Source organism: Rhinatrema bivittatum, chromosome 8 (genome assembly GCF_901001135.1).
Source record: "Rhinatrema bivittatum chromosome 8, aRhiBiv1.1, whole genome shotgun sequence".
Lineage (NCBI taxonomy): Eukaryota > Metazoa > Chordata > Amphibia > Gymnophiona > Rhinatrematidae > Rhinatrema > Rhinatrema bivittatum.
Window position 1 is genome coordinate 142,534,422 of NC_042622.1, and position 27,599 is coordinate 142,562,020.

General features: G+C 47.3%; 1 protein-coding gene across 1 annotated transcript in view; it reads left to right on the top strand.

The window, feature by feature from the left end:
- SIPA1 (signal-induced proliferation-associated 1) overlaps positions 1–27,599 on the top strand; it is a 66,528-nt gene that overhangs the window by 32,538 nt on the left and 6,391 nt on the right. The window contains exons 2-13 of the mRNA XM_029611912.1: positions 3,838–5,875; positions 6,504–6,628; positions 16,217–16,405; positions 16,828–17,002; positions 20,365–20,468; positions 20,591–20,748; positions 21,310–21,886; positions 23,474–23,748; positions 24,151–24,396; positions 25,133–25,226; positions 25,374–25,527; positions 25,646–25,744. Of these exons, the coding sequence (XP_029467772.1) occupies positions 4,744–5,875; positions 6,504–6,628; positions 16,217–16,405; positions 16,828–17,002; positions 20,365–20,468; positions 20,591–20,748; positions 21,310–21,886; positions 23,474–23,748; positions 24,151–24,396; positions 25,133–25,226; positions 25,374–25,527; positions 25,646–25,744 (3,328 nt within the window). The 5' untranslated portion in view covers positions 3,838–4,743. The remainder of the gene's footprint in view (positions 1–3,837; positions 5,876–6,503; positions 6,629–16,216; positions 16,406–16,827; positions 17,003–20,364; positions 20,469–20,590; positions 20,749–21,309; positions 21,887–23,473; positions 23,749–24,150; positions 24,397–25,132; positions 25,227–25,373; positions 25,528–25,645; positions 25,745–27,599) is intronic.

Consider the following 27,599-nt stretch of genomic DNA (forward strand, 5'->3'; position numbering starts at 1 on the left):
TGGAGCTACCCTCCAAACTGCAAGCCCCCAACTCATATCTGAATTCTATAGGAGATTCTCCGGGAAAGCCAAGCTCAGAAGATGGGGGAAGGGGCTGTTAGGAAAGGGGTACTGTTAGGAATATGGCTCACTGGAGAGCCCCACGAGCCACTGTACTCACCCTGATGCCGCCACAAGTGGTCCAGGACACCATCTGCACACTATTGTGGCTGGGCACCACCGTCTCCTCAGCACTGCCAGGCACAGACCCACATGCCGCCATGCTGCTCCTGTTCTGGAAGCTCCTTAGGTTTACACGCATATATGTGCATTATATGGGCACCGCAGTGGGAAATGCTGAGCGGCGCCCTCCGATCCTGTCAGGCTGACTGGCTTATTTAAGCCAGGACCTCACAGCATTACCTCACCTAGGCAACGGGTCTCTTGTCTTGCTTTGCGTATTGACTAGTGTTCCTGCCTTGTCCAGCCTTGCCTCATCCAGCCTTGTCTTCTCCAGCCTTGCCTCATCCAGCCGGCCTTGTCCAACCTCACCTTATCTTATCTGTCTTGTCTAGTGTCTTTAGTGTGTCTTTGTCAACCCTTGGCCTGACACTCTGGATCTTGACCTCTTGCTGGACCTGACCACTCTTGCTAGCTCCCTGCCCCAACCTTGGCCTATCTCTGATTCCATTAGTCTGCTGCCTGCCCTGATCCAGTGTGCTTTTAGACTTTAGTTATCTTCACTGCCCTAGGGACCCTCCTAAGTCCTGCTGGCCGCCAGAACCCAAGGGTTCAACCTGCAGGGGAGATGGCTGGTAAAGGTGAAACTCCAGACTGTCCCACTATAGGGTGAATTCACCAGCTGCCAGCGTAAGCTTCATGAGTTCACCCTCAAGGATGCATCAACTACACCGCAGCACAAAGGGCTCACACACCCGCTACCCTTCACAGCTATGAACTAAGTGCTGGTCGCAGCCCCAGAATCGTAGGCTGCACCTTTTCTTTGTCCTCTGGAAGTTGCCTCTTTGCCTTTTTTGTAGACACCAGGGGGTCCATATTCTGTCTAGCTAACTTAACTAGGATATTCTATTTATTTATTTAATACATTTATATACCGTTTCACCAAATGCTAGAAATGACCGAAGCGGTTTACAATATTTTCAAAAAAAATTTAAAATAAAGTAAGTTTATAGTAAATAAAATAAAAACGAATATGAAATAAAACTTACTAACTAAAATAATAAAAACCAAAATTACATTAAAACATCATGATCAAATCCAATAAACCAAAAATTTTAAAAAAATGGATATAACTTTACATTAAGTTATAAAAAGAAACAAATAAAAAAGACTACAGTTTGCAAACTTATTTGATATTAGGTTGACGGCTAAACAACAAACCTTTCTAAGTAGTATCTAGGGTACTGAAGGCTTCTTTGAAAAAATGAGTTTTTAAGGCTTTTTTAAATTCTTTTTTATTATAAATTTGCCTTAAAGGGTCAGGCAAGGCGTTCCACAATATGGGTCCCGCAACTGAGATTGCTCTATGTCTGGTGACGTTTAAGGTGGCCTTTTTTACTGAGGGGACTTCTAGGAGATTTCTTCCTTTTGACCTAAGATCCCTAGGAGATTTATAAATTCTGAGTTCGGAACAGAGCCAGGTAGAATCGAAATTGTTTAGTAGCGAGTGAATAAGATTAAGAATCTTGTATTTTATTCGATACTTTACCGGCAACCAATGTAATTTCTGTAAAACTGGGGAAATGTGTTGCCTCATCGGAGTAGCTGTAAGTAGTCTCGCTGCAGAATTTTGAATAATTTGAAGCGGTTTAATGGTAGATTCGGGTAAGCCTAAATATAGGCCATTACAGTAGTCTATACCAGAAAGAATCAAGGCTTGCAAGACAGATCTAAAATCATTGAAAAATAAGGGTCTTAATCTTTTTACCACATGTAACTTAAAGAATGAATTTTTCACAACCTTAGTAATGTGTTGTGTAAGTGATAAATTTGAATCAATCCAAACTCCTAAGTTCCGGGCGATTTTGGTAATTTGGATGGTATCTTTTCCCAGCTTAATATTTACAGGAGGAGCATTTTTGGGATTTGATATAAAGCTAAGTAATAGAATTTCGGTTTTCTTTTTGTTTAATTTTAAACGGTTATGGGCCATCCATAGCCAGATATCTGTTGTGTTTCTGGCCGCTCTGCGGCCTCCTCTCCACCAGAGGATCCCGGTGAGCCTGGCTCCAAACTACCAGCATGTCTTTCTTCTCTAGCCTTTGCCTGTCCTACAGCTTCCACGCCACCAGAGGACCTCCACAAGCTCATGCCCCTGGCTGGCCAAGCCACTCTCTTCTGCCTGCACAACACCCAGACCCCTGCCCTACTTAATCCTGCCTCTCCCCTACCTCAATGCTTCAGCATTGAGTTCCCTTGGGCTCCTTGCTCTAGCCCACCTGTACCTCGCATCCTTCTCAGGCCATTCTCTGTATTTCCTCATGGCCTCCAGGCCTTCTGACACTTGTTTCCTTGACCCTTGTTCCTTGGCCTTGGGTCTTCTGTTTCCTGGTTCCCTTGCCTGCCCTATGGCCTCCGGCTTTCTGTCCTGTCAGGCCTGCCCGAGACTACCAGGTGTCCTGTTTCCAGGCCTCCCTGTTTCCTAGCCTCCAGCCTACCCTGAGACTCCTAGGTCTCGCCCTGTTTCTAGACCTCTCTCTGCAGTTCCAGTGTTTGAGCTCCATTCCAGCCTATGCTTCGCTCCAGAGCACCATTTCAGCTTCACTTCATCCCTGAGCTCCAGCACAGTCTGCGTTTGTTCCTGTTCCAGCCTCATCGGACCACCCACACTATGGTCCAGCCTTACCCTCCTGTGCCAGTCCCTTGCTACAGCCCAAACCCACAACAGTATCTTAAAGTTAGCCGTATAGGTGTATCCATCTAACTTTAGACCAGCCCTATGGCGCAACTAGAGTTAGCCGGTTAGGTTAACTGTTTAACTCTGAATATGGGAGTAATATAGTTAACCTAACCAGCTAACTCGGCTCCTCCCAGGAATGCCTATTGCCCATTCCTCCCTGGCCTCTGCTCCTCTACAGTATGCTCCCAACTTAACTGACTATATTCTATATTGTTATCTGCTAGAATATAGCCAGTTAAGCTTTTTAAACTAGCAGCTTAGCCATTTTAGATGGATAACTTTTCAGTTATCTGTCTAAATGGCTTTTGAATATCTACCCCAGGGATATACATTTTCCGTTGGGCTCCTTGCTAGCACCCTACACTCTTGACTTTTTATCCTGCATAGATACAGCCTACATTCAAACACAAGGCACCCTGTGCACTTTCCATTTGAACATCAGCTAAAAGTAATATGCTGTACATTTTTTAAAGTTTAATGAACATGCACAGTATTTATTCTTCCTCCCTCTCCTGCAGCGAGAAGCACCTCTCTTTTACTGTGGCTAAAAACACATATTGGCCCGTGCTTTGTTTTTATTTTCTATGTTGCTGTGTATTCTTGTGTAATTGGTGGTGTTTATATCTGGCGATGTGGTAATATTCATAAAGGTCTGTCTGTAGTCTGTCATTGGTTTATGCTTGGTTTTGATTATTTGTTTTGTACGGTTTTATTGTTACTCACACAGAGCAACCATATCTATTCATCTGTATCTACAGATGGATAGATATTCCCTTCTACGCAGCTTGGCTGCAGATAACTTGCCATCATGAATTGGGGCTGGTTAATGACAGGCCTTGCATCTTGTTCCCTAAAATGTATCGGCAGTGTGACCCCCCCTCCTTCATCTGTCTCTGTTTTGCAAATGTTGATTTTTTTTTTTTTCACATCTCTTGCAGGCAGCTGGCCAAGGCTAACATCATCCTGAGGTGTCAGCGTTTGTGGGTTGCCGCTAGTCCCTAGAGTCTCCTATCTGGACAGACAGACGCCTGCTGGGCCCAAGCTCCACACTCCCAGTTTCTGGGGCTTTCATTCCACCTTTCCTCCGGTGTCCAGGAAAGGACAGGTGACACCACCAGGCTGGGGCAAGACGAAGGGGGAATTGTCACCAGAAGGATTGAATCTCTTTGATTCTGAAGCTGCCTCCATGCTACTGCAGATTAATTGCTATACAGCATCCACGACCCACTAAGAGTGAGATTACAGCCAAGTTGAGGCTTAGATGATGTCCTCTTAGGAGGCTGCTAAAGGGAAGTGAAACCCTTCCTGCCTCATCCCTGCCCCCATCCTGCACAGTAATGCAAGTTGTGCAGAGGGACAGAGGATCAATGGCGGGTGGCATCTGGAACACCTTCTAACTTGGCTCTCTCCTACTTCTAAATGACTGTGTGGCTTCATTTGAGGGAACAGGACTCCAGTAAAACTTTGTTCTTCCAGGGTCACCATGCAACCAGTGCCCAGTCTCATAGGAGCAGCTGCCAAGGGAGCAGCAAGAGGCCTGGGGGCCGAAGGGAGGTGAAGGGAACATAAAATCCAGAAGGAAGGAGCAAGTGAAGCTGCCTTGGCTCCTAAATTCTCATCCACTCTTGGAAGGGAACTTTGAAGTAAAGACCCAGCAGTACATGCTACATAGCACCGATTTTGAGGTACAGAGACAACAAGTGGGCATTTGCAGCCTGAGGACTATCAAGTAAGGGGCCCTGTCACACCTAACAAAGACCTTGGTTTGACCTTTATCTTTTGGTGCCCCTTCAAGCGCCACTCTCCACTGGCTCCAGGGTGGGGTGGAGGGCCAGTATACCGCCATGCAGTCAGATGATCTTTTTATCCGCAAGATTCGAAGGCACTGCAACCGCCCACCTCTCTCTGCCTTGTCCTTTGAGCCAAAAGGGACCCCAACTGTAACAAGCATCCGGACCCGGGTGGAGTGGCCTCCGAAGAAGGAACCTTTTTACAAAGGGGCAGGGGCTGACAAGTCTAAGGGGCAGGGGCCTCATCTGGCCTTACGGGGTTCTGGGGCCCGCAGTTACCTAATGCACCGAAGCAATAGCGACATTACTATTGGGGATGGGGAGGCGGAGGTGGAGGTGGATGGAGTAGGGGCCTCCAGCCTGGAGTCTCCAAATTCTGGGGATGCCCTCCACCGGGAATATGGGAGCCTGACGTCCATTGAGAAGCCTGGTGGCAGCCCCAGGGCCCGAGCACACAGCCACGAGGAGCACCGGAGCTCCAGCCCAGCTGCTCAGAGGTTCAGGGACCCATTCCTCCTCCTTGGCCTTCCCGGAGACATGCAGGAGGTAGAGGTTCAGTTCCAGATTCTCCCCCAAGGGAGCCCAGTGGAAAGGAATCCCAGGGTCTTGGGGAGAATGAACTCCTTAGAGAGCACCGCTGGGGCCAAAGCATTGAAATGTGATCAAGAGTCAGGCCTTGGCCCTGAGCTCCTCCCCAAGACATGGATCAAGCAGTTGGCCCACTTTGATGTTCAGAGCATTCTTTTTGACCCAAGGGAAGTGGTCAACCACTGCAACAGTGTTGGACAGCGGAAAAACATCACCACCGGTGCTTCAGCTGCATCACAGCTGCACAGTTCTGGGGCTTCCAGCTCTCCATCCAGCAGCACTGAGGACCTGAATTCACGTGAGAGCCTGACCGCTGATGAAGGAGATGGCAAGGACAGCCTACTGGTCCTGAGCTGCCCCTTCTTCCGAAACGAGATCGGAGGGGAGGGGGAGCACAGCATTTCACGACTGGAGGCAAGTCAGGAGCCTCACTGGGGGTCTTTTGAGCCTCCCCCAGCCTGCCGCAGCCCCAACGCCGCTGTCTCAGTGCTGGAGGAACCAAGGGAGTGCTTCGCCAAGAAGGGGAGCAAGGTTGGCCACTCCATCGAGTATGCGGACCTGGGGGCCTGCTACTATCGAAAATATTTCTATGGGAAAGGTAAGTCCTGCATCACAGCCCCCTCTGGTGGTAAAGTTTAAGAACTGCAATTGAGGAAGACTCACAGAAGGTTTTGTTGATTGATTGGTCATACTGCTTTGGAGGTGGGATTGATGGGTGAAAAGTGCTTTAGGTGTCCTGTGTTTCCAGCTCCAGAAATGGAGACCAACTTGTCTGTATAAATTTCTCTTTCCTCATCCCGTCATCTTATGGCTCCTCACCTGTTTGTGCTGCTTCAGGTGCTTTGCCCTGGAAAACTGTAGTTAAATGGTAGCTGAGAACTGGATTTTAAGCATATCCAAATCTGGGAATGGGGTAGATGTAGGGAGATGGTATTGCGTTGCATATGGGAAGTTACTCACTCATCTACCCAAAGTGGAAGAATCTCAATTGAGCAAGATGGATGGGACAATTTGGTCTTTATCTGCCATCATCTACTCTATTACTATGATTTGTTTGTCTGCCTCTCCCTTTCTTTCTCTATTTCTCTTCTCTTTCCTGCTTTCTTACCTTTTACTTTCTCTCCTCAACATCTGTTTCTTTTGGCTTTCCTCTCTCTCTCTCTCTCTCTCTGTCCCTCTTCCCCCCATTCTCTCTTTTCCTTTGTTTTTGTCCCATCCTTTTGCAGAACACCAGAATTTCTTTGGGATGGATGAACAGTTGGGTCCTGTGGCGATCAGCGTGAGGCGGGAGGATAAGGAAGGAGGCAGCTGCCTCCAGTATAACTATCGAATCATCTTCCGAACAACAGAGGTAAGGCCTGCAGAAATCAGATCACTCAAGGGGAAACAAAAACTGAAAGAGCTTCTGTGGAACTAATTCAGAAATGAAGAAAGAGGTGATACAGTGATTGCCTACACATCTAGACATGCACATTTACAAGAAAAACAAAAATGGGAAGTTAAGCCCTTATAAAGTGACTATCAGGGTCTCTGCTGGGGGTCTATCGCCGCAGGAGCAGTACAGGACTGCAAGGCAGGATGCTGAGCAGGATGTAGGGCCAGTATTCTGCCTAACCAGCCCCCTCCCCTGCAGGTTGAGCCCTTGAGTTCTGGGATCCAGTAAGTCTCTGTGGCGGCAATACATCATATTGAGTCATTACTACAGAACAAAGCTGGACACAGACACTGGCTAGAAGCATGGGCATGACGTGCAGGCAGGACTAGGGCACAGAGTGCAGGCAGGGCTTGGCAAGGCTTGTACAGACAGGATGAGGCCAAGCTTGATACAGGGGCTGGATGCAGAACCAAGGACTGGGGCTGCCATAGACAGAGACGAGGCAAAGTAGTGAGCACATCCAGGGCGAGATTCAAGCAAGCCAGGATACTGGACAGGACACTAAGCAGGAACTGGGACAGGGAAGGAGCTGTGGACAGGATACTAGAACAAACAGGATTGGGCAGGGCACAACAAGACCAGATAAGGACAGGCCTAAACAAAGCAGACTAGGGCTGGACTTAGACAAGGCAGACAAGGGTAACACAGAACAGAAAATACAAGCCTTAAGGCAGCAAGACCGGAGGCCCGAAGACCACTAAGCAAGGTAAGGCCTAGATAGGCCTCAAGGCAAGGAGCAAGAAGGCCCGGAAGCCACAAGACAAGGCCTAGGGTAGGCCACAGAGCAAGGCACAAGGAGCAAGAAGGCAGCAAGGCAAGGCCTGAGTATGTCACAGAGCAGGAAGCAAGAAGAACCAGAGGCCTCAAGGCAAGGTAAATGAAACAGCAGCCTAGTCACAGAGCCAAGAGTAACTCCATGAAGAGTAAAGAGTGAATGGGCAAGGCTGGGTTACATAGGGCTGGAGCTTGGGTGTGATGCAAGCAGTGAGGAAGAACTTGGCAAGCCTGTAGATGAAGCTCGCTGAGGTCCCCTGGTGGAGACAAAGCACCACAGGCTGAGTCAGAAGGCCAATGATGAGATGCCTCAGGTAGTTTGGAACAAAGCACACTGGAGGCCTCTGTTGGTGGGGAGGCATTATTGCAGGTAGACGCAGGGCATAGGGATCCTGTGAAACAAGCAAAATCCTAACACTATCTCTTTTCTTAAGATCTGATCTGTGGTTGGTTAACTTAGGATAAGAATGGGCAGGATTTGCGTTAATTACGTAGGGTAGACTAAGTGAGGATTCAGTTGGGTTAGCTTCAGTTAGTTTAGTTTAGAGTTGGGTGAAATTAAAGTTAAGTTGTCTTAAATTATATTAGGGTAGGTTAGGATTAGGTTGGGTTTAGTTAGTTGGGTTGAATTAAAACGCAACCCAATCTTAACTCTATTCTATTATATTAGATTTGGGAAAGGTTAGTTTAGGGTTTCATTTGTATAGATTAGGGTTAGATTAGATTGGATTTGTGTTTGGTTAGATTAGATTGGATTTGCATTTAGTTAGATTTGGATTAGATTGGATTTGGGTTTGAGTACATCTGCGTTAGATTAAATTGGACTTGTGTTTGGGTAGTGTTGGGTTAGGTTAGATGAAATTATAGCTGAAGTGATAAGAGGATAATTTTCAACACAATCAAAACATGTTAAAACAGATTAATACACTACATTTCCAAATCTAAACATTATCCTATGACAAGATAAAGTATGCGCAGGATTTCACTGCATGCATGCTTGCAGCCACAGTAAAAAGAAGTGTTCTCCTGGACATGTTTGGAGTAAAACAGTACATGTACTTGACATTTTCAGGAGTACATGCACTATTTTACTTTCCATGGCTTTCTGCACAAAATAGTAGGTGCAAAGTATGTGAGCACTTTCATAAGAACATAAGAAATTTCCATACTGAATCAGACCAAGGGTCCATCAAGCCCAGCATCCTTTTTCCAACAATGGCCAATCCAGGCTACAAGTACCTGGCAAGTACTCTAACACTAAGTAGATCCCATGCTACTGATGCCAATAATAGCAGTGGCTATTACCTAAGTCAACTTGATTAATAACAGTTAATGGACTTCTCCTCCAAGAACTTATCAAAACCTTTGTTAAACCCAGCTACACTAACTGCCCTAACATCCTCTGGGAACGAATTCCAGAGCTTAATTGTGTGTTGAGTGAAAAAGAATTTTCTCTGATTAGTTTTAAATGTTCTACTTGCTAACTTCATGGAGTGTCCCCTAGATCCTTCTATTATCCGAAAGAGTAAAAAAACAATTCACATTTACCCATTCTAGACCTTTCATGATTTTAAAGACCTCTATCATACAAACAAAAAACAAACTTTGAAATGTTTGTATGCTAATGCCAGAAGTCTAAGAAGTATAATGGGAGAATTAGAATGTATAGCAGTGAATGATGACATAGACTTAATTGGCATCTCAGAGACATGGTGGAAAGAGGATAACCAATGGGACAGTGCTATACCGGGGTACAAATTATATCGCAATGACAGAGAGGAGAACCCGGGAGGAGGTGTGGCGCTTTATATCCGGGATGGCATAGAGTCCAACATGATAAACATCCTGCATGAGACTAAATACAAAATTGAATCTTTATGGTTAGAAATCCCTTGTGTGTCGGGGAAGACTATAGTGATAGGGGTATACTACCGTCCACCTGGTCAAGATGGTGAGACGGACAGTGAAATGCTAAGAGAAATTAGGGAAGCTAACCAAATTGGTAGTGCAGTAATAATGGAAGACTTCAATTACCCCAATATTGACTGGGTAAATGTATCATCGGGACACGCTAGAGAGATAACGTTCCTGGATGGAATAAATGATAGCTTTATGGAGCAATTGGTTCAGGAACCGACGAGAGAGGGAGCAATTTTAGATCTAATTCTCAGTAGAGCACAGGACTTGGTGAGAGAGGTAACGGTGGTGGGGCTGCTTGGCAATAGTGATCATAATATGATCAAATTTGATTTAATGATTGGAAGAGGAACAGTGTGCAAATCCAAGGCTCTCGTGCTAAACTTTCAAAAGGAAAACGTTGATAAAATGAGAAAAATTGTTAGAAAAAAACTGAAAGAAGCAGCTACAAAAGTAAAAAATGTCCAAGAGGCGTGGTCATTGTTAAAAAATACCATTCTAGAAGCACAATCTAGATGTATTCCACACATTAAGAAAGGTGGAAACAAGGCAAAACGATTAACGGTATGGTTAAAAGGGGAGGTGAAAGAAGCTATTTTAGCCAAAAGATCTTCATTCAAAAATTGGAAGAAGGATCCAACAGAAGAAAATAGAATAAAGCATAAATGTTGGCAAGTTAAATGTAAGACATTGATAAGACAGGCTAAGAGAGAATTTGAAAAGAAGTTGGCCGTTGAGGCAAAAACTCACAGTAAAAACATTTTTAAATATACCCAAAGCAGAAAGCCTGTGAGGGAGTCAGTTGGACTGTTAGATGATCGAGGGGTTAAAGGGGCACTTAGAGAAGATAAGGCCATCGCAGAAAGATTAAATGATTTCTTTGCTTCGGTGTTTACTGAAGAGGATGTTGGGGAGGTACCCGTAATGGAGAAGGTTTTCATGGGTAATGATTCAGATGGACTGAATCAAATCACGGTGAACCTAGAAGATGTGGTAGGCCTGATTGACAAACTGAAGAGTAGTAAATCACCTGGACCGGATGGTATACACCCCAGAGTTCTGAAGGAACTAAAAAATGAAATTTCAGACCTATTAGTAAAATTTTGTAACCTATCATTAAAATCATCCATTGTACCTGAAGACTGGAGGATAGCAAATGTAACCTCAATATTTAAAAAGGGCTCCAGGGGCGATCCAGGAAACTACAGACCGGTTAGCCTGACTTCATTGCCAGGAAAAATAGTGGAAAGTGTTCTAAACATCAAAATCACAGAACATATAGAAAGACATGGTTTAATGGAACAAAATCAGCATGGCTTTACCCAGGGCAAGTCTTGCCTCACAAATCTGCTTCACTTTTTTGAAGGAGTTAAACATGTGGATAAATGTGAACCGGTAGATGTAGTATACTTGGATTTTCAGAAGGTGTTTGACAAAGTTCCTCATGAGAGGCTTCTAGGAAAAGTAAAAAGTTATGGGATAGGTGGCGATGTCCTTTCATGGATTACAAACTGGCTAAAAGGAAACAGAGAGTAGGATTAAATGGACAATTTTCTCAGTGGAAGGGAGTAGACAGTGGAGTGCCTCAGGGATCTGTATTGGGACCCTTACTTTTCAATATATTTATAAATGATCTTGAAAGAAATAGATGAGTGAGATAATCAAATTTACAGATGACACAAAACTGTTCAGAGTAGTTAAATCACAAGCAGATTGTGATAAATTGCAGGAAGACCTTGTGAGACTGGAAAATTGGGCATCCAAATGGCAGATGAAATTTAATGTGGATAAGTGCAAAGTGATGCATATAGGGAAAAATAACCCATGCTATAATTACACAATGTTGGGTTCCATATTAGGTGCTACAACCCAAGAAAGAGATCTAGGCATCATAGTGGATAACACATTGAAATCGTCAGTTCAGTGTGCTGCGGCAGTCAAAAAAGCAAACAGAATGTTGGGAATTATTAGAAAGTGAATGGTGAATAAAACGGAAAATGTCATAATGCCTCTGTATCGCTCCATGGTGAGACCGCACCTTGAATACTGTGTACAATTCTGGTCGCCGCATCTCAAAAAAGATATAATTGCGATGGAGAAGGTACAGAGAAGGGCTACCAAAATGATAAAGGGAATGGAACAGCTCCCCTATGAGGAAAAACTAAAGAGGTTAGGGCTGTTCAGCTTAGAGAAGAGACGGCTGAGGGGGGATATGATAGAGGTCTTTAAGATCATGAGAGGTCTAGAACGGGTAGATGTGAATCGGTTATTTACTCTTTCGGATAGTAGAAAGACTAGGGGGCACTCCATGAAGTTAGCATGGGGCACATTTAAAACTAATCGGAGAAAGTTCTTTTTTACTCAACGCACAATTAAACTGTGGAATTTGTTGCCAGAGGATGTGGTTAGTGCAGTTAGTATAGCTGTGTTTAAAAAAGGATTGGATAAGTTCTTGGAGGAGAAATCCATTACCTGCTATTAAATTCACTTAGAGAATAGCCACTGCCATTAGCAATGGTAACATGGAATAGACTTAGTTTTTGGGTACTTGCCAGGTTCTTATGGCCTGGATTGACCACTGTTGGAAACAGGAACTGGGCTTGATGGACCCTTGGTCTGACCCAGTATGGCATTTTCTTATGTTCTTATATCCCCCTTCAGCCATCTCTTCTCCAAGCTGAACAGCCCTAACCTCTTTAGCCTTTCCTCATAGGGGAGCTGTTCCATTCCCCTTATCATTTTGATCACCCTTCTCTGTACCTCCTCCAGTGCAACTAAATCTTTTTTGAGATGTGGTGACCAGAATTGTACACAGTATTCAAGGTGCGGTCTCACCATGGAGCAATACAGAGGCATTATGACATTTTCCGCTTTTTTCGCTATTGTTATGAATTGCGCTGCCCGCGGGTTCCCCTGCGAGCAGGCCACTTACCCTCACAGCTTTCTTCGCCGACGTGGCAGGACGCCGCTGTTGGCCTGCCCACGCGGCCAGGAGGCCGCCCTGCTTCATCCTCCCCTCCGCGGTCGGAGCCGTGGCCTTCTTCGGGGCTGGGAGTGCCCCCGACGTCATCTGTCTCTTCGCGGCGTTCTAGCTGCAGCCCCGGGCTCGAGTAGCGGCAGGAGCCGCCCCCGGGGCCTCCTGCAGCGGCTGGAGCCACTGCCGACGTTGGAGCCTGCGCCCAGGCTCAGCCCTGCCTCCTCTGACGTCTTCGCGTAGAGCCGTCTGTGCAGGCCACTGTCCGCGGTCCTGCACAGCTCCTGCTCTCCTCCTAGGCGCGAGGCCGCGTCTTCTCTCTGCATTTAAAGGGCCAGACACAGGAAGTGTCTGGGCCCCACCTTTGGGACTATTTCCTGCTCAGCCCAATAAAGGGCTGCTCCGTTCATTGTTCCTGGCCTTGCATCGTCATCGTGAGTCTTCGCTCTGGAGGCTCCTGCCTGCCAGAGCCAGTTGTAAGGTCTTCTTCTCGTGGAGCTCCTCATCATGATGTCGTCTTGTTCTTCCATGTCATGTCTTCGTGCCTGAGGTCCTCGTCCAGGTGTCTTCATCCTCTACGTCCTGGTGTTCCTGCCTTCCTTGATGTTCCTTCCTACGCCATGCCTCGTCAACACTCTCGAGCCTTCTGGTACTGGTAGGCAGGGGGTCCCTCAGATGCAGTACTCCTGGGTGGACTGCCTGCCGGTGGATGGTTGTCCTGTGCTCCTGAGCTGTCAAGTCCTGATGTGTGTTCCTGTGCTGTCCCGCTCCCGTCGTGGTCCGTGACCAGTCTGCAAGGGCTGTGTAGGGCGCATAACGGACAAGGTGGTCTGCGACTCAGTCCCGCGGGTGGCCTGAGTAGGGCGCCCTGAGAGACAGTGCCAATGTCCATGCCTCGTATTGCCTTTGTGGATGTCAAGAGTCTCGTCTGGATGCCGTCCGCATCGATCCCAAGTGTCTACGTCATGGATGCTGTTGCATCAGCCTTGTGTCCTTGCCATGGATGCCGTTGCATCAACCCCGAGTCTTCGTGCCTTGTGATGCCGTCGCATCAGTCATGTGTCTTCATCCCTGGATGCCATTGCATCAGCCATGTGTCTTCGTCTGGATGCCGTCGCATCAATCCACAGTCATGTCTTCATGTCAAGGCCCGTCTGCCCTCAACCTCAGGCCAGGCCTGCTGCTCCATGCTGCTCGCAGCAGGTCCGAAAGGGCCCGGAATGGTCGGAGGACCATTCACCTTCCAACATCTTCGGATGTTTGGCCATGGGAGCTTGCCGGCCTGGCGGAGGGTAGACCGTCAGCCATGCGGAGCCACCGTCAACCCTTGGCTCGGCTCAGAAGGTCTGGGTCAGGTTGAGGCCCATGGGCACACTAAACCACCGTTCTCAACAGCTATTCCCTTCTAATAATTCCTGTTTGCTTTTTTGACTGCTATGGCACACTGAGCCAACGATTTCAATGTATTATCCACTATGACACCTAGATCTCTTTCCTGGGTGGTAGCTCCTAATGTGGAACCTAACATCGTGCAACTACAGCATGGGTTATTTTTCCCTTTATGCATCACTTTGCACTTGTCCACATTAAACTTCATCTGCCATTTGGATGCCCAGTCTTCCAGTCTCACAAGGTCCTCCTGCAATTTATCACAATCCACTTATGATTTAACTACTCTGAATAATTTTGATTCATCTGCAAATTTGGTTACCTCACTCACTGAATTCCTTTCCAGATCATTTATAAATATATTGAAAAGCACTGGTCCAAGTACAGATCCCTGAGGCACTCCACTGTTTACACTTTTCCACTGAGAAAATTGACCATTTAATCCTACTCTCTGTTTCCTGTCTTTTAACCAGTTTGTAATCCACAAAAGGACATTGCATCCTATCCCATGACTTTTTAGTTTTCATAAAAGCCTCTCATGAGGGACTTTGTCAAAGTCCTTCTGAAAATCCAACTACACTACATCCATCGATTCACCTATATCTACATGTTTATTAACTCCTTCAAAAAATGAAGCAGACTTGTGAGGCAAGACTTTCCCTTGGGTAAATCCATGCTAACTGTGTTCCATTAAACCAAGTCTTTCTATATGCTCTGTGATTTTGATCTTTAGGATAGCTTCCACTATTTTTCCCTGCACTAAAGTCAGGCTCACTGGCTATAGTTTCCCGGATCGCCCCTGGCGCCCTTTTTAAATATTGGAGTGACATTGGCCACCCTCCAGTCTTCAGGTACAATGGATGATTTTAATGACAGGTTACAAATTTTAACTAATAGATCTGAAATTTCATTTTTTAAATCCTTCAGAACCCTGGGGTGCATACTATCCAGTCCAGGTGATTTGCTACTCTTTAGTTTGTCAGTCTGGCCTACTACATCTTCCAGGTTCACAGTTCATCTGAATCATCACCCTTGAAGACCTTCTCTGGAACCGGTATATCCCCAACATCCTCATTAGTAAACACAGAATCAAATAATTAATTTAGTCTTTCTACAATGAGCTTATCTTTCCTAAAAGCCCCTTTAACTCCTCAGTCATTTAATGGTCCAACTGACTCCCTCACAGGTTTCTTGCTTCGGATATATTTAAAAAAAAAATTTATTGTGAGTTTTTGCCTCTACGGCCAACTTCATTTCAAATTCTCTCTTAGCCTGCCTTATCAATGTTTTACACTTAACTTGACTGCTTATGCTTTTCCTATTTTCTTCAGATGGATCCTTCTTCCAATTTTTGAAGGATTTTTTTTGGCTAAAATAACCTCTTTCACTTCACCTTTTAACCATGCCGGTAATCATTTTGCCTTCCTTCCACCTTTTTTAATGCGTGGAATACTGTAGCATGCCCTAATCTTATATTTACCCAGTCAATTTTGGGTAATTGAAATCTCCCATTATTACTGCACTGCCAAATTGGTTAACTACCCTGATTTCTCTTAACATTTCATTATCTGTCTGATCATTTTGGCCAGGTGGATGGTAGTATACTCCTATCACTATACTCTTACCCAACACACATGGGATTTCTACCATTATAGATTCTACTGAACATTTAGTCTCTTGTATGATCTTTAACCTGTTGGTCTCTATGCTCTCCCAGACATAAAGTGCCACACCCCCACCAAGTTGATCTTCCTTATCAGTGCAGTATAATTTGTACCCTGATATGGCACTGTCCCATTGGTTATCCTCCTTCCACCAGGTCTCCGAGATGCCAATTGTCTATCTCATCATTCACTGCTATATATTCTAACTCTCCCATCTTATTTCTTAGACTTCTGGCATTGGCATACAGACATTTCAAAGTGTGTTTTTTGTTTGTATTAACAATCTTCTTTTCAGTTGAAATGGATATCTTGGAATTCTTTAGCTTAGATGATTCTTAACTTATAGGCACATAGGCTACTTTTGCATTTACTGGAACCTCTCTGCTGGGATGTCCTAACTCTCCTGTTTCATTACTGTAGTATCCTTCAAAGATACATTCCACCGCACCATGCACTGCTGAGTGACTGTCGGCTTTTCCCCAATGTGTGTAATTTATGCAAATTTTCAAAGAGATACTACTCAGATAATTTCTCTTTGAAAATTAACATAAAGTACATGCACTAAAGCTGTTCAGGTACTTTGCAACTATGCAGGCTATTTGCAAATTACCCTCACCTACCCCCCCCCCCTCCCGCCTCAAGCTCAGGCTAGGGGTGGATATCCATGAGCCAACACCCCCATAAGGACTCAGTCTTTCCCAATATTTTTACCACCATCTCTGGTAATACCCTGCTATCTATGTGTCAGCCCCTGTAACCTTCAGTCTCTTCTCCTCCTCCCTGCAGCTGAAGACGCTGCGCGGCTCTATCCTGGAGGAGGCTGTACCTTCGGCAGCCCGCCACACTACACCCCGAGGGTTGTCTCCTAAGAAGCTTCTGGAGCACGTGATCCCTGAACTGAATTTGCACTGCCTTCGCCTGGCGTCAAACTCACCTAAAGTGCCTGAAACACTCCTCAAGCTGGATGAGCAGGGGGTATGTTTGGTACACAGCTGATACATGTGTGTGTCCATCCATGCATGTGTATGTATATAGCCAGTGCTCATATGTGCATGTCTATTGCCAGTTTATGTGTATGTATGTATGACTGCTAGTAGTTGGCAATTGTGTGTATTTATAGTATGGTTTTTTTTGGTTACAGTATGGGTAGAATGTGTCACATGTACTGCTATGTACATGTATGCTATGATGTTGCATTTCAATGTACACCGCAAGTGTGGCCAGGGTCAGTCATGTTCTGTACAAGATGTAAACTGAGCAGACTATACTAGCATGTGTACCCGTCTGTGCCCTGATGCTTCCTGGTACATGAGTATGACACACTTAATGACATCCCCCCTTACCCCCCCCCAGAAAAGTCCCACTGACTTCCCCACTTCTTCTATCTTCCCCAACAGTTGAGCTTTCAACGGAAGATCGGAATAATGTACTGCAAGGCCGGGCAGAGCTCAGAGGAGGAGATGTACAATAATGAGACAGCGGGCCCAGCCTTCCAGGAGTTCCTGCAGCTGCTGGGGGAGGAAGTACAGCTGAAGGGCTTTGACAAGTACCGGGCACAGCTAGATAACAAGAGTGAGTCCGTCTTCTCTGCCCAGCGAGACCTCCAAAGAATGCTGCTGTCTGCATCCTAAGTGTAACTTCCAACAGGAGTGCCTACACCTCCGCAACTGCCAATGGCACGGGGGTGGGGGGTGTTCTCAGAACAGACTGTCCGGGTGCAAAGTCTGCAGGTACTTCACATCCATGGGCTTTTTGCAAGTGATGAAAGGGAAAGTCTGTGTGTACTTTCCCTTTGAGAATTGCTCATGAGCATAGGCAAAAAAATGTGGCTTGCCACCCCAATTTCAGACACCGGATTGGAGGGGGTAAACCCCCAAACCCCTGCCTGATCCAATGTTGTCGTGCACTGCTGTCAAACCTGTGACTACCAGTTCTCTTCCTTACATCCCCCCCCTCCCCCCGTGAGCCAGCAGCCAATATTGCATTGAAGCAAATGTCATCTCCTGCTGCTGCAGGGGCAGATCTCAGTTCTTACTGTGAGACGCAGGGGATGTTGTTTGCTTAAATGCAGTCCCATCTGCTGTTTCCTTTAAGAGGCATTTTTTTGGCCCTAGCTTTGGACCCAACCAGAGGCGTCATGGGAGCCTGTGCCAGCTGACATATCCTCTAGGAGATCAGCCTGCAGGACAATACCGTCCATGAGGTTTGAACATGGTCCCCCCAGCTGGCACAAATGGGGAGGGTGGCAGACACAGACAGCAGGGGAACCCAGCAGTAAGTTGAGGGGAAGGGGGACGAGCGAAATCGCTGGGAACTGATGGGGGAGGGTGTTCGGAGGGGAAATGGTGGCGATTGATGGGACTGAGGGGAAAAGGAGAAGAAAAACTGGTGGGTCTGATTGAGAGGTGGGGGTGGGAGAAACCGTGGGACTGACTACGGTCAGCCCCAGTGCAGAGAGTGAGGGGGACTGAAACTGTGTGAGAGAGCATAAAAAGGGGGGAGAAGAACTTCTAGAGGGATGGATGAGAGATGAGAAGGGGAGAAGAGCTAGGGAGAGAGAGGTTGGAAAGGTGGAGAAGAGCACAGAAAGGGAGTGATAATGGGGGAGACCCTCTGAAGGAAGAAGGGAAGTACCTGTGGAGAAGAGGGAAAAAAGGCTAAGTTCATCTGGGGGAAGGGAGAGGGGGAGAAGGAGGAAAGAAGAGAGAGATTAAGAGATGCTATGAAAGATTGGAAGGACAGGGAAGGGGTTGGGAGGAAGTGTAAAGAGATAGGGCTGTGGAGGGGGGGCGAAGAGATCACAGGAAAGGGACAAGTCTCTTTCACGAGTGAAGGGGGTGAGAGTATATGGAAAAAGGACTGGGGAGGAAGTGAAAGAGGAGAAATGGGAAGCCAGGTAGTGGGTAAGAGAGAGAATAAAGGGACTGGATGCCAGGAGGGCATGAGTGACAGGGGAGATAGGACTGATGGGGGAATGAAACTCAGAGACAGGCAGATGAGAACTGGGGAGGGAATGAGTAAAAGGGGTGGAAATGGAGGGCTAGAGGGTGGGTGAAAGAAAGAAAGAAAATAGGAGGCTGGGGAAGGAGACACAGGAGTAGAAGGGCTAGGGAGGAGGTGAGAGTGGAAGATGAAAAGCTGATAGGTAGAGAGAGGTGAAAAGTGTTATGATCAGTGGCCCATGGGTTGCCCCATGAATGGCCGCTCCTACCTCTGGGCCTGGGCCTGCAACGCAGCGAGATGCCCGGGACACCACCAACGCACAGCGGATGCCGCCGCTCTTGCCCCTCCCCTGCCTTTGGGCCAGCTGCTCTTCTTCGTGGCAAGATGTGACTGGCGCAAGGCAGACACCGCCGCTTCAGTTCGTTGCCATGCTCCTTAGGTGTGCACGCACATGACACCAATGATTTAAAGGGACCATGGCGAAAAACGCCCCGCAGCCCCTGAGAATGACGTCATGAGTCTTGGCCTATAAAAGGCTCTTGCTACCTGTCCCTACTGCCTGAGTATTGTGAGTTGCCTCAGTGTCCCTGTTTCTGCATTCTTCAGTTTCAGCCTGTCTTCGTTCTTCAGTTTCATCTCATCTTCGACTCCAGGGTCCATAGTCCTTTTTCAGTTCTTCTATATGTTCCTCATCTTCCAGCCTGTTCTGCTCCTTGCCTTCCTTCCTGCCTACCCATCCCTCCTGCCCTATGGATGGATACCCAGTATTTGACCATTGCCTGCCTCCTGGACCTTCTCACTTGCCACCTGCTTACGACCACTGCCTGACTCTTAGACCCCTCTGATAGTCATCTGCTACTGATCCCAGCCTGTCTCAGGATTCGCCTGCTCTCAGTCTGCTCTGATCCCGTTACTTCAAAGAATCCTCACCGTCCACAGAGGCCCCCTCCTAAGACCTTCCGGCTCCGGTACCCGAAGGCTCAACCCGAGGACAATGAGGGCTGGTAAGGTGACGCTCCAATTGGGCCTCTGCCTCATCTGAGTCCGCCTACAGTGGGGACCTGCAGGGCTCCTCCCTGCAGGTTGCCTCAACCCCATCTTGGACTAAGGGTCCATGCCTGCAACAAAAGGATGGACTGGAGGGTGTGAGAAGAATAGAAAAGGGGTGAAATTTAGCTATGAGTGGGAAGACAGGCGGAAGAGAGAAATGTAAAAAAAATAAAGGTGAAAGGGAAAGATCAGTTTAGAAACAGATATAGAGAGGGAAGAGAAGAAGACAAGTGGAGAAAGAAGAAATAAAAAATGGATAGGAAATCCTGGAAAAGAAATTAGGAGAAGACTGACAACAGAAAAGTGGAAGAGAGACCGGAATCAAACCAATTAGAAAAAATGCCCAGACAACAAAGATAGCATAGAAAAAAATGAATTTCAATTTTTAGAGATTAGAATGTCAACTTTGGGAAATGTTTTTATATCTTTTAAAGAAAGGAAGAAGTACATTTCTGTGTCTCTTTTTCCAGTATTGCTCTGCTGACGAAGTCTGATTTCTTGGGATTTCCATTTCAGATTTGTCTGTGGTTTCAGTGTATAGTCCCTTATTTTGTATTTGGAGAGGGTCTGTCATTGCTGAATGTATATGACTGAGGTGAGGGATTCTAGCACGTGCACATGTGAAAATGCAAGGCACAAGCACTACTTCCTAATCCCACCCAAAAATATGGTCCTCCTGTCCGGGAACACCTCCCCTTAACCCAACTCAAAGTATTCATATTATAGGAACTCTGGTGCTTTTAGTGGAGTTAAGGTAAGGCAATTTTCAGACCTGGATCTTCCCACTAACTGATGCTGTACAGTATCATGTAACTCTATGGCACTATATTAAAAAATTATGATCATTTTTCACTGTTCCCCTATGTAAGACCCAGTGTATGCTGCTGTGTAACATCTGCAGCACAGTGCCAAGATGTTAATGATCTATGTTTCCTGTACAGCGGATTCCACTGGGACTCATTCTCTCTACACAACATATCAGGAGTACGAAATTATGTTCCATGTCTCGACGATGCTTCCATATACGGCCAACAACCGTCAACAGGTGAGCAGGTGTGATTTTGGGGGATGGGGGGGGGGGTAGGGTGAGAGGGCGATGGAGGGTCAGGTGTTCTCTGCATTGGTAACTTTTGCCTTCTTCTGTCTTGCCCTCCCCCCACACTCTAGCTTCTGAGGAAACGGCACATCGGCAACGATATTGTGACTATTGTCTTCCAGGAGCCGGGAGCTCTGCCGTTCACACCCAAAACCATCCGCTCCCACTTCCAACACGTCTTCATCATCGTGCAAGCTCACGCCCCATGTATGCCTCACACCACCTACAGGTGAGCGACACGCAGGTCTCATGCAGGTGAGTAATGTAGCGCATGATGGCAGAAAAAAAAACAACCCAAATCAGTTGCCCCATCCACTCCTCTCCTCCCAATTGTTTTGGTCTCCATTGCTAAGGACACATCCCAGCTGCCAGCCATAGAAGCGTCGCCACTTGCAGGATATCTCTCTTCATTCGGATCAGTTTTTGTTGTCTTCTTTGGTACTCTACCATTAGATGAGAGTACAAATTCCCTTGCTTAATTCAACACCCATACCCTCTAACCCCCTATCCATGTCTTCTCATCAAGCTTTGTAATAATTCAAACAGCTACTGAAATTAGTGAAGCTGCTGCCCAAACATCCAGTTGCCTATGTCCCTGTGGCTTTGCTGGATGGTATTTGACCACCACCAACCTGCCAGCACCCATCTGGTTAGTGTTGGTGACACAGGACCCACAGAGGTGAGCAACACAGGTGTGACACATGCACATTGCAGGCGAGGGTGACACAGGTATGATACAGGTGAGGGCATGCACTTGTTTTGTACTAATCCTCTGTTTTCTTCCTTTTAGCGTGGCAGTGAGCCGGACCAAGGATATCCCTCTCTTTGGGCCCTTCATTCCCGAGGAGAACCTCTTCCCCAGATCAGCGACCTTCCGAGATTTCCTGCTAGCCAAGGCCGTCAACGCGGAGAATGCAGCGGAAAAGTCCGAAAAGTTCTACGCCATGGCCACACGCACGAGACAAGAGTACCTCCGGGACCTGGCCACTAATTATGTCACTACCACCACCATCGAATCCACCTCTAAGTTTGCTCTCATCTCACTAGGCGGCAAGAAAAAGGAGAAGTCCAAGGGGGCAAAGGGCATGGAGATGCAGAGTGCCGGAGCCCTAGTCTGGAATGTGCGAGCCTGGGACAGCCGGCGGGCACTGGAGCTTAAGTGTCTGCTGGGAATCTCGGCTGTCTTTCTGGTCCTGATTGAAGGCGGGGACCGGAGAGTGATCTTTAACTGCTCCTGCCGAGATGTCCTTGCCTGGACCTTCTCGGAGACCTCCATGGACATCTACTACGAGAAGGGGGACTACATTTCCATGAATGTGGCAGAGGAGCAGCAGGAGGATATTAAGGAAATTGTACACCGTCTCCAGGTAGGGACCAGATGGGGGGTGAGGAGTCTGGAGGAGAGGGAATGCTGGCACCAGTTTTTCCTTTTGGGGGTACTGTGTTTATGGAACGAGGTGTGATCTAGTGACTATGGCATTATGGGAGCAATTTTCAAACTGCCTGCATCGGGACAAAGTCCGCAGGAATTTTTTACCCCGGGGCTTTTGCACCAATTCTCCAAAGAGAACGTACACATGAACTTTCCCTTTGAATTTGTAACCATGAGTATTTGCCTCAGCTTTATGTGTGGGTGCTTTTTTCAGTGAAAAGTAACTCGTGCAGAGTTGAAAATGGAATGTGCACATGTTATTTCCCTTCCCCCGGGAACCCCTCCTGTTAATGTAGGTAAAAGTTTGTGCATTGTGGAGCAAAACGCATACTTTTATCCTCATTAAGAAAAGACAATTTTCAGATGGACAATTTACAAACATAAATCAATATTTACTCATGCAAATGGTTTTGAAAATTGTCCTCTAAACTGAGTATTTTTATAGAACTCATCAATTCTAATTCCCAACTGTCAGGCCAATGAAATAAATTGCTGTCAGCTAAGCGCACAAATGTATACGTGCTTGGACGTGCCTCCATAACCCCTAATGCGCTGAGGAGGGATTAGCGGGTCCAAAACACGCATCCAAACCAACACGTAACTAATAGAACTTATCACATATCACATATAGATAACGCTATTAGCTATTACCCCCAATGCAAAAACTTGCCATGCGGCCAGGGCGCCCATTTTAACATTGCAAATTTAATGCCTGCCCGGGAGCAGGCATTAAAGCATGTGGTGCTCAAGGGCTGACGAAAAAAACCCCAAAACATCCTGCTTTCTGTGATTCCTCCTATTTGTATCCTAGCAATACTAAATAGGAGGAACTACAGAAAGCAGAATTATGTCCTGCTGAAGGGCTTAACAACACAAAAAAAAAATCCTGTTTTCTGTGGTTCTTCATAGGGGGAACCACAGAAAGCAACATCTCCAAGGTCTGCCCCAATCGGAAACCCTGTTGGCAGTGAATGAAGGAGTGAATAGATTAATATTAAGGGTTGGGTACTTGATACTAATTTATTCACTCCTTCACTTCCTGCCAATTGCTCCATTCACTGTCACATGTCAGTGAAAGCACCAATCCCCTTTCAGAAGGCTGTCCTGAAAAGGGATTGGTTCTTTCACCGACAAGTGTCAGTGAAGAGGACCAATCAGGAATAGCCCTGCCGGTGGTGGGGAGGGAGCTCTGGCTAGGCTGTTCTAGAATCTCTTGGGCGCTCGATGCAGAGCGCTAGGGACGCACAGCAGCTCATTTGCCTATTGCATCGAGCACCCAGGACAGGTGGATATGCGCGCATTTCAAAAAACATGCACCCGGTTTGGACGCACGTTTTTTACGTGCCGATATTGCACCAGCCTGTGTGTGTGAGATCTAAATGTGAATCACGTTGTCTCCCTGTGCCTCAGCTCTAATCCCTGGCTCTGTCACTGACTCTCAGTGCGATATCTATTCTTCCCTGCAGTGCTGTGGCTGATCTCTCTCACCCTCATTGCTTTCTCCCTCCCTCCTCCTGGCCAGCTGGTGACACGTGGCTGCGAAACCCGTGAACTGACCCTGCTGCGGAATGGCGTGGGCCAGCTCGGCTTCCAGGTGGACCCTGAGGGCTTTGTGACAGAAGTAGAGCGTTTCACCTTTGCGGAGAAGGCGGGGCTGCAGCCCGGTGCCCGGCTGGTGAGGGTCTGCGGGCAGCCTCTCGTATGTCTCAGCCCTCAGCGCACGGCAGAGTTGCTACGCACCGCCAAGAAGGTCACCATCACTGTGGTGCCACCAGAAGAGAACGGAAAGCCCAGGCGGTAAGGACGGGGGCTTCTATTCTTTTTCAAGAACAACCCGCTCCGACCCTGATCCCTCTCCCCCTTCTCCTCTAACTATCTGTGACTAAGGTCTCCTTGCTGCCTGATGCATGGATGTTAGCAAACGGCTCCAGGTTACCAAGGATAGGCTGGACCAGGCTTGGTTTCACACCCATTGCATCTATGGACCTATAATTCCTGCTTTTTTTTCAGAGAAATTCACAACTAAAAGTCCATAAAAGCAGTGAGGGAGGTATAGCCAAGTCTGGATCAGCTGGTCCTGGATGGATCTGGTGCTTGTTGGCAGCCTGAGAACACCATCCATCCAATAGTGCTTCGTAGTCGTGACCCGGGATGCACTGGGAGCTGCACACCTGACCTTTTTGCCCCTTTGTAAAGCAGGAGCTATTCAGAGCTGTACCTGAAGTCCCTGCAGGAGCAAAACCGGAGAGCGGACCCCGCCCCTGCCACAGCGGAGGGGAAGACATCAGCGATGCTTGCTGGGGGAGCAGGGCTGAAGCCAGCCACGCTGCAGTTCTTGAGGTCACTATCGCTGCAGGATGGGCCCCAGATCACCCTTGTGGAAGAAAGGACGGAATTTCTCAGAAGAAACTCAGACCGAAAAACCAAGAGAATGGAAGATCGGCAGTAAGTCAGAAACAGACATCACCCATTCCATACCCCAGCGCCCCCTCACGAGTCCATCATTACACAAGCCAATTCCCCTGCCATTCTCCCCATCACAGCCCTGCTTCTCTCCCAGTCTTTCTCCTCACCTGTCCCTCGTTACACATCCCAGCTCTTCTCCCTGCCAACCTTACTGCCCTCCCTGGATCTCCTCCCTCTCACCTTTCCCTCTTTACGTGCCCCTCTTTCTTTCCCTCCCAGCCCTACCACTCTTCCCCTGTTTGTTCCCCCCTCACCTCTGCTCCATTATCCATTTCAGCCGCCCCTCCTTCTGCCTTCCCTGTCTCTCCTCCTCCTCACTGGTTTCCAGTTACATATCCCAGCCCCGTTTCTCTCCCTGACTCCCCCTACCTGCCTCTCATTGCACAGCTCAGCCACCCCTTCCCGCCCTGCTGCTGCCGTTCCATCTATCCTCCCTCTAACTTATCCCCCATTACATAGCTCCTCCTCCCAGCCATGCCACCACTTCTCCTCCCTCTTACTTGTCCCCCCCCCCGATGCACATCCTTATGCCAGTCACCCTCCCCATCTCTCCTCCCTCTCGTGCGCCCCCTCCTCCCTTAATACATCCCAGCTCCCCTCCCTTCTTCTCCGTCCTTCTGATCTTGTCACTGTCATCCCAGCACCCCCCCCCCCCCTGCTCTTGATTTTCTAGTTGTTGATTTCATTACATGCTCTGCTTAAAACATTGCTGCAGTTCCACCTGTGGTGAGATTTCTGCATTCTCAGACGCTACGCCCGATGTCATTCCCAAGCCACTGCCGGAGCGGGATCTGCGAATGGATATCCAGGTGAGCCATCCTGCCGGCCTGCTCCTAAAAACCAGCCTGCGCTCCTCGCTGCTCGTCAGACACAGATGAGATCCCCCCCCCCCCCCCCCAATTCGGCCCCATATTTTCATTTTCTCTTCTCCTCCCTCCCTCACTGCTTCCACCTAGGACCCCCCTGGAAATCCTGAGCCGGAAGGGCTCATGTGCAACTTCTCCTCCTCCCAGGATCCTTCAGGGGAGGATGCGTCTGCTGCCGTGGAGCCAAGCGAGACAGACAAATTCCTGCCCAGGACACTGTCCCTGCGTAACTCCATCACAAAATGTAAGGGATCTGTGGACGGCCCTGTCTGCCCGCACCGCTGTCCTGTCCTCTACGCTATGTCCGGCTCCATCCCTATTCCCCCCCTAAGTCTGATTCTCTCACCTTCTCGCCTCCCCAGTTCTTTCACAGAACCCGGAGCCCCTGGAAGAGGAGTGGCAGTGCATCTCTAACCTGGCTCTGACCTGTAACAGCATCCTGGAGGCAATGTCCAAGGAAGGTAAAGCAAAAGGCCGCGACTCTTAATGACTCCTCCAACCTGACCCTTGCTGATCCAGGCAACGCTATCTACCTACAACCAAAGATTAGGGCTAATACGTATTTTCATAAGGAAAGAGCTTTAGATTTGTATTTCCTTTTTACATACCTTTAAATAATTGTTTAAAAAAAAAACAAATTCCCCCCCCCCCCCCACTAAAAAGAAATTCTGGATGTCATCTAATAAAATTGTGAAGAATTAGTTTGTAATGGGGGGGGGGGAGATTTGTTTTTCATTCCCTGGAGTTTAAAAAGTAAAAAGTAAGTATACATTTAAAACTCTTTTCTTGGGACAAAAAGATTAGCCCTAATTTTTGGTTGTAGGGTTACACTGTAGCCCTCCCACTTGGAGTCTCCATGAGCTATGATGGTAGCCGTACTTTTGCTATGGAAGCAGTGCTAGGATCTGGACTCGGAGCCATGAGCCTTTCCTCTCAAACTACCCAGGGCTTTTACTCTTCTTTTGTGTATCCCCTTCTGCTTAATTTAGCCCAGTCATCAGGGTGACAGTCCTTGGCTGGGGACCAGCCTGGCCACTAAGTGTCCCTGTTGAGTAAGGACAGAGATTCCCTCTTCCCCAGGGACTGTGAGCGTTGCTTCGTCAGCATCCCTAGCCCTGACTGGCCCAGGAACCAAACCCAGGACCTCCACATGGCACTGCGACCCCCTGCTAATTTTCTTTTTTTTTTTTTTTATTTACCTTTTACTTTTATTAACAGATTTGCAAAATACAAACATATTAGCAATCAAATTATAAATGTACACAGTATCCCAGCATAGTTATCTTAAAAAACCGTAATAGTTGTTTGCTGGGATAACCCGGGTCATGTGGGGTTTCTTTCTTTCTTTTGGGTGCCTTATTGGATGCTGTGGAGGGTAGGTGATGGAGGGGAATATGGCTTTAATAAGTCATTGGGTGTATCTCAATTACTGTACTGTTTTATTGTTAATGTTCTTGTTTCACGCAATAAATTTTCAATTAAAAAAACCCCCCCATAATAGTAAGACACAAGGTCATGTAAGATAAACAGATAAAACCTCAGTCTTCTGCATCATCCATTTTCCATTATTCCATAACTCCCTCCTCATTCCCCTGTTAATTTTTACTTTATTTCCAGAGGCTGCTTTGATTTATGGCAGATACTTCACTGTGAGTTATGCAGGTTTGGCCTGGAGTTCATTCACGTCTTCGTAAGACTCGGGCCAAAATGCAGAGGGCACAGGGACTTGAAATCACTGGACATCCAGACGGTGGCAAAGGGCATTTCCTGCCAGCTCAGCCCGATTCTGCTTTCATGAGTCTTCCTTCACCACCAAGCCCTTCCTCCCACTCTTCCTAGTCTGGTCATTGCAGTGATCGTCCTGAGGCCACACGCCATGCCCCAGGGCCCCTTCCCAGGACCCTGTGTCATGGGCTCTGAAACCAGCCACCAGCCTCTTCCCCCTCCACGGCATTCCCAGAGTGCAGAAGACCCGATTCAGGACCTGAAATCAGAGAACCTGCCACAGGGACGTGCACAGCACTTGCCACTCAGCCAATGGGCCAGCTGGCCAGCATAGTTTTTCTAAAAAGAGAGAACAGATGGGTCCAAATTGGGGAGGCTACTGTGAGCCCTCTGCAGGTCGCTCATTTTGTAAGGTTGTCTGGTTCGTGAACACTAGGGGGCAACAGCATCACAGAAATCCTCCCCCACCCCAGCTTTGTGCAAATTCACAGGCACAGTGGAAAAAAACAAACCAGGGAGGCAGCAGTGTGACATGGCCTGGGTTGGTCCAGCTCTTTGCTTCACATTCTCCTGTTCTGTATCGTTTAATCA